Genomic DNA, 6,919 nt, shown 5'->3' with positions numbered 1-6,919 from the left:
AAAAAAAAAAAAAAAAAAATAGAGGAAAGAGACAACAGAGTACAAGACAGACATGAGTACAAACCCCAACTCCATCCCTTACTAGCTGTGTAATCTTGAGCAAGCTATTTAAACTCCTAGAGTCTCAGTTTATCTGCAAAATAAAGACAATAATACCACACAGCTTTGGTTGTAAAAAAAATATTTAAGATAATATAGACAGGCCAGGCGCAGTGACTCACACCTGCAATCCCAGCACTTTGGGAGGGTGAGGCAGGTGACTCACTTGAAGTCAGGAGTTCGAGACCAGTCTGGCCAACATGGTGAAACCCCCGTCTCTACTGAAAATACAAAAATTAACCAGGCATCACGGTGGGCACCTATAATCCCAGCTACTTGTGGGGAAAAGAAAGAGAGATCAGACTGGTACTGTGTCTATATAGAAAGAAGTAGACACAAGAGACTCCATTTTGTTCTGTATTTGAGATGCTGTTAATCTGTGACCTACCCCCAACCTTGTCCTTGCAAGAGACATGTGCTGTGGTGACTCAAGGTTTAACGGATTTGGGGCTGTGCAGGGTGTGCTTTGTTGAACAAGTGCCTGAAGGCAGTATGCTTGTGAAAAGTCATCACCATTCTCTTAATCTCAAGTACCTAGGGACACGTACACTGCCAAAGGTCACAGGGACCTCTGCCTAGGAAAGCTAGGTATTGTCTAAGGTTTCTCCCCATGTGATAGCCTGAAATATGCCCTCGTGGCAAGGGAAAGACCTGATCGTCCCCCAGTCTGACACCTGTGAAGGGTCTGTGCTGAGGAGGACTAGTACAAGGGGAAAGAAGGCCTCTTGGCAGTTGAGATAGAGAAAAGCATCTGTCTCCTGCCCGTCCCTGGGTGGGGAACATCTCGGTGTAAAACCCGATTGTATGTTCTGTTTACTGAGAAAGGAGAAAACCACCTAAGGGCTGAAGGTGGCACGCTGGCGGCAACGCTGCTCTTTATGCACTAAAAAGGTTTATGGAGATGTTTGCATATGCATATCAAGGCACAGCACTTTTCCTTAAACTTATGTCACAGAGATCTTTATTCATATGTCTTACTGCTGACCTTCTCCCTACGATTATCCTATTATCCTGCCACTTCCCTTTTTCTAAGATGGTAAAGATAATGATCAATAAATACTGAGGGAACTCAGAGACCCGGTGCCGGCGTGGGTCCTCTGTATGCTGAGCGCCGGTCCCCTGGGCCCACTTTTTCTTTCTCTATGTTTTGTCTCTGTGTCTCATTTCTTTTCTCAAGTCTCTCGTTCCACCTAATGAGAAACGCCCACAGGTGTGGAGGGGCAGGCCACCCCTTCACTACTCAGGAGGCTGAGATAGCAGAATCACTTGAACCCAGGAGGTGGAGGTTGCAGTGAGCCGAGATTACGCCACTGCACTCCAGCCTGGGTAACAGAGCAAGACTCTGTATCAAAAATAATAATAATAATGATGATGTAGATAAAACATTTGGAAGAATATCTGGCATTCAATAAACAGTAGCTATTATATCCCTCATTCCAGGCACTTACATAGCACCAAATAACTAGGTGTTAATCAAGAGACCAGTCACTGATGAATCAGAATCTAATAATTTCTTTTTTTTGAGAGAGAGGGTCTCACTTGGTTGCCCATGCTGGAGTGCGGTGGACCAATCTCGGCTTACTGCAACCTCTGCCTCCTGGTTCAAGCAATTCTCCTGCTTCAGCCTCCTGAGAAGCTGGGATTACAGGTGCATGGCACCATACCGAGCTATTTTTTTGTATTTTTAGTAGAAACAGGGTTTCATCATGTTGGCCAGGCTGGTCTCAAACTCCTGGCCTCAAGTGATCCACCTGCCTCGGCCTTCCATAGTGCTGGGATTACAGGTGTGATACACCTTGCCCAGCCTAGAATCTAATAATTTCTTCCACATACACAATTATGTGCCACATATGTAAGCCTATGCTATTGTGCTAATCAATACTTCAATACGCCAGGTGCGGTGGCTCACACCTGTAACTCCAGCACTTTGGGAGGCCGAGGCATGCGTATCATGATGAGGTCAGGAGATCAAGACCATCCTGGCTAACACGGTGAAACTCTATCTCTACTAAAAACACAAAATGTTAGCCGGGTGTGGTGGCATGCACCTGAAGTCCCAGCTACTTGAGAGGCTGAGGCAGAAGAATTGCTTGAACCTGGGAAGCGGAGGTTGCAGTGAGCCGAGATTGCGCCACTGCACTCCCGCCTAGGCAACAGAGCGAGACTCCATCTCAAAAAAAAAAAGCAAAAACCAAACACTTCAATAACTCCTCAAGATGTCTATTATATAAATCTGAATTTATATAATCTGAATTTATCTGAACATTTTCTTAATCTAACTGAAATTTAAAACATACACATGCAGAATAAAGCAGTTTTTGAAAATGTGAATTTTGACTAATTCTTGGGTCCTGAATTTTAACAAGCATTTGTATTTATTTCTTTATTTTGGCATGTTGACTTTATTAATATGATACATAATTTTTAAAACAACTTGTATTTTAGGTTTGGGGGTACATGTGAAGGTTTGTTACGTAGGTAAACGCATGTTGTGGGGATTTGTTGTGCAGATTTATTTCATCACCTAAGTATGAGGCCCAGTTTCCAAGTTATCTTTTCTACTCTTTTCTCCCCTCCCATGTTCCATCCTCAAGTAGACCCTAGTCTCTTGTTTCCTTCTTTGTGTTTATGAGTTCTCATCATTTAGCTTCCATTTATTTATTTATTTATTTATTTATTTATTTATTTATTGAGACGGAGTCTCACTCTGTTGCCAGGCTTGGAGTGCAGTGGCGCAATCTCAGCTCCCTGCAATCTCCGCCTCCTGGGTTTAAGCAATTCCCCTGCCTCAGCCTTCCGAGTAGCTGGGACGACAGGTGCACATCACCACGCCCGGCTAATTTTTTTGTATTTTAGTAGAGGCAGGGTTTCACCGTGTTGGTCAGGATGGTCTCGATCTCCTGACGGTGTGATCTACCTGCCTCAGCCTCCCAAAGTGCTGGAATTACAGATGTGAGCCACTGCGCCCTGCCTAGCTCCCACTTATAAGTGAGAACATGCGGTATTTGGTTTTCTGTTCCTGCGCTAGTTCAGCATTTATTTTTAAGTGGAATAAAATGGGGCCGGGCACAGTGGCTCACACTTGTAATCCCAACAATTTGGGAGGCCAAGGCGAGCAGATCACTTGAGGCCAGGATATCGAGACCAGCCTGGCCAACATAGCAAAACCCCAACTTTACTAAAAATATAAAAATTATCTGGGCATGGTGGCACGCATCTGTAATTCCAGCTACTCAGGAGGCTGAGGCAGGAGAATTGCTTCAACCTATGAGGCAGAGGTTGCAGTAAGCCAGGATCACACCACTGCACTCCAGCCTGGGCAACAGAGCGAGGCTCTATCTCAAAATTAATTAATTAATTAATTTAATTAAAATTTTAAAAATGGGATGGAACAGAAAATGTCAAAGTGGACACAGTATTTGGTTATGTGCATATGGGATCATGATATAAAATATACTTCCAACTGCAGGCTGTAGTCAGAAATTTTTGAAAGCTAATAGACCAGGAGGGGTGGCTCACACCTGTAATCCCAACACTTTGGGAGGCAGAGGCAGGAGGATCATCCTGAGGTCAGGAGTTTGAGACCAGCCTGGCCAACATGGCAAAACCCCATCTCTACTAAAAATACAAAAATTAGCCAGGAGTGGTGGTGCATCTCAGTAATCCCAGCTACTTGGAAGGCTGAGGCAGGAGAATTGCTTGAAGGCAGAGGTTGCAGTGAGCTGAGATCGTGCCACTGCACTCCAGCCTGGGCAACAGAGCAAGACTCTGTCTCAAAAAAAAAAAAAAAAGAATAAAGTAAAATATTTCTTAGATAACTAAATTCTTACTATTAAGTGAACAAGATAACTAAAACTGTTAATAATTTAGAATCAACCATATATATGATAGGCGGAATAAGGTCCTCCAAAGATGTCCATATCCAACCCTTGGAACCTGTGAATATGTCACCTTACTTGGCAAAGGGACTTTTTAGATGTGATTAGTGACTCTGATCACTTGGCTAACCTTAAAAAAATTAAGGAGTCTGAGATGAAGAAATTATCCGGTATTACTGGGGTGGGTCTAATCTAATCACATTGGTCCTTAAAAGTAGAGATATCTGGCCGAGTGTGGTGGCTCACACCTGTAATCCCAGCACTTTGGGAGGCTGAGGCTGGCGGATCACGAGGTCAGGAGATTGAGACCATCCTGGCCAACAAGGTGAAACCCCGTCTCTACTAAATATACAAAAATTAGCTGGGCATGGTGGTGGGCACCTGTAGTCCCAGCTACTCAGGAGGCTGAGGCAGGAGAATGGCGTGAACCCGGGAGGCGGAGCTTGCAGTGAGCTGAGACTGCGCCACTGCACTCGAGCCTGGGCGACAGAGCGAGATTCTGTCTCAAGAAAAAAAAAAAAGCAGAGAATCTTTCCCAACTGTGGTCAGAGGGCGATTTGACTACAGAAGAATGGTTAGAGACAGTTGGACTTCTTGCCCTACAGAATTGTAACATAGTAAATGTGTGTTTTTTAAAGCCACTAAATTTGTGGTAGTTTGTTACAGCAGCAATAGAAAACTAATACAAGATACACTGTATTAATTTAAGCTTTCTCAGAATTGCAGTTTATAAAGTATAGCTGAAAATCAGAGGATAAAAGAGAAAACAAGAAATTACAATTTTGCAGCTCTTTAGGACCAAAAATTAGTAGTTCAAATAATGCAGCATTTAAACTAGAGGATATGATTCTTACCATAGGTGTCCATGGAATATTTGAAATGTGGGAAAAATACATTTACATTCTTTAGTTCTTCCACAGTTAGGTCCCTGAACTTGTACTGAAAAGAGAAAAATAAGCATAAGCATGTAGTAAGAATAAAGCTTATAAAAGAACAATTGCAGTTAACTTTTTTTTTTTGAGACAGAGTCTCGCTCTGTTGCCCAGGTTGGAATGCAGTGGTGGGATCTCGGCTCACTGCAACCTCTATCTCCTGGGTTTAAGCGATTCTCCTGCCTCAGCCTCCCGAGTTGCTGGGATTACAGGCATGCGCCACCACGCCTGGCTAATTTTTTGTACTTTTAGTAGAGACAGGGTTTCGCCATGTTGGTCAGGCTGGTCTCAAACTCCTGACTTCCTGATCCACCCGCCTCGGCCTCCCAAAGTGCTGTGGTTACAGGAGTGAGCCACGACGCCTGGCCTGCAGTTAACATTTAACTGACAATTTACCGTGTACTAGGCCCTGAGCTCTGAGCTTTACAAACATGAATGGTATTTGATTTAATCTTTTTAACAACACCCCTATGAGGCAGGGAGGGCTTTACAACTGCTCTATAGGAGCAGCTGAAGAAAACGAAAGCTAGAGAATCAGAGTAACTTGCTGAGTTCGATAGCAAGTTAAATAGTGAAGCCGGAGCTCAAATCCAGGACCAGGGTCTTTAATCTCTAAATCAAACTGCCTCCAAACACCTCGAGAGAGAGAAGGCAGAATGAATCACCCCTCTCACCACCATTCAAGATCCAACTGTCTTTTTGGCATGACTTATTCACTTGAGACACCTCGACTTTCCCCTCCCACCTTCCTGGCACTGCATGCTGGGTTTCAAGTGGAAAACAAAATCATGTAAGGTTTTGTAGTCAGGTGTGTGAACTGCCTCTTCATTTATCCAGATGTCTTCTCAGAGATACTAACTTGGTTGTCTTGGGGGCAAAATCATTTAAATTATTTAAGCTTATTTTCTCATCTACAAAAATAAATAATACTTACCTCTTACGCTGCGTTGAGGTTTAAATGAAAGAAAATAAGTATATTAAGAGTTTACCATTCTGAAAATGTATTTGAGACAACAGTTCCTTTTACAATGGCACCAAAAAGAATAAAATATTTAGGAATAAATGTAAAAAGGTACAAAACTTCGACTCTGAAAACTACAGAACATTGTTGAAAAAAATAAAATAGAGCAAAGTAAATGGAAAGCATCCCTTGTTCACGGATTTGAAGATAGTATTGTTAAGATGACAATTTTCCTCAACAGATTCAACACAGTCCCTATCAAAAGCCCAGCTGCCTTTTTTTTTTTTTTTTTTTTGGCAAAGATGTACAGACTCTGAAATTCATATGGAAATTCAAGGGACCCAGAATAGCCAAAACAATCAGGAAAAAGAACAAAACAGCTGGTGGATTCATACTATAATCAAAAGACAGGCTATAACCAAAAGGAGAAAATAACAAGTGTTGGAGAGGATGTAAAGAAATCAGAACTCTCACACATATACCACTGCCAGTGGCAAAACGATGCAGCTGCTTTGGGAAACAGCCTGGTAGTTCTTCAAAAGATTCAACACAGAGTCAGGGTTACCACATGACTGAGCAATTCCACTTCTCGGTATACACCCAAGAAAAATGAAAACAGGTATCTACACAAAAACGTGTATATGACTGTTCATACCAGCATTATTAATACTAGCCAAAAAGTGAAAACAGTCCAAATGTCCATTAACTAATGAATGGATAAATAAAATGTGGCATATCCATAAAATGAAATATTCAACCACAAAAAGGAATAAAGGGCTAATACATGCTACAACATGGATGAACCTTAAAAACGCTACGCTAAGTGAAAGAAAATAGACACAGGAAGTGCCTGCCTCTGGTCTTGGCCAGAGAGTGTGCTTCCCAGAAAAAAAAAAAAAGAAAAATTAAAAATAAAAGAAATGAGACAGAGGCTACATATTTTATGATTCCATGTATATGCAATATCCTGAACCGGCAAATACATAGAAACACAAAGTAGACTGGTGGATACCTAGGATTGTGGGAGTTTGGGAGAAAATGGAAGAGGA

At 42.2% G+C, this 6,919-nt stretch overlaps 1 protein-coding gene across 1 annotated transcript in view; it reads right to left on the bottom strand.

Annotated features, from left to right (window-relative positions):
* The window catches only part of UEVLD (UEV and lactate/malate dehyrogenase domains), a gene marked incomplete at its 3' end in the record, with an annotated part of 46,765 nt that extends 41,143 nt beyond the window's left edge, over window positions 1-5,622 (bottom strand). The window contains exons 1-2 of the mRNA XM_011977394.1: window positions 5,546-5,622; window positions 4,832-4,916 (exon numbers count right to left, since the gene is read on the bottom strand). Of these exons, the coding sequence (XP_011832784.1) occupies window positions 4,832-4,844 (13 nt within the window). The remainder of the gene's footprint in view (window positions 1-4,831; window positions 4,917-5,545) is intronic.
* Window positions 5,623-6,919: the final 1,297 nt, after the last annotated feature.

The sequence above is a fragment of the Mandrillus leucophaeus genome, unplaced genomic scaffold, assembly GCF_000951045.1.
Source record: "Mandrillus leucophaeus isolate KB7577 unplaced genomic scaffold, Mleu.le_1.0 Scaffold1025, whole genome shotgun sequence".
NCBI lineage: Eukaryota > Metazoa > Chordata > Mammalia > Primates > Cercopithecidae > Mandrillus > Mandrillus leucophaeus.
Note: the sequence above shows the minus strand (reverse complement) of the source record. Positions and strands in the feature narration are given on the sequence as shown.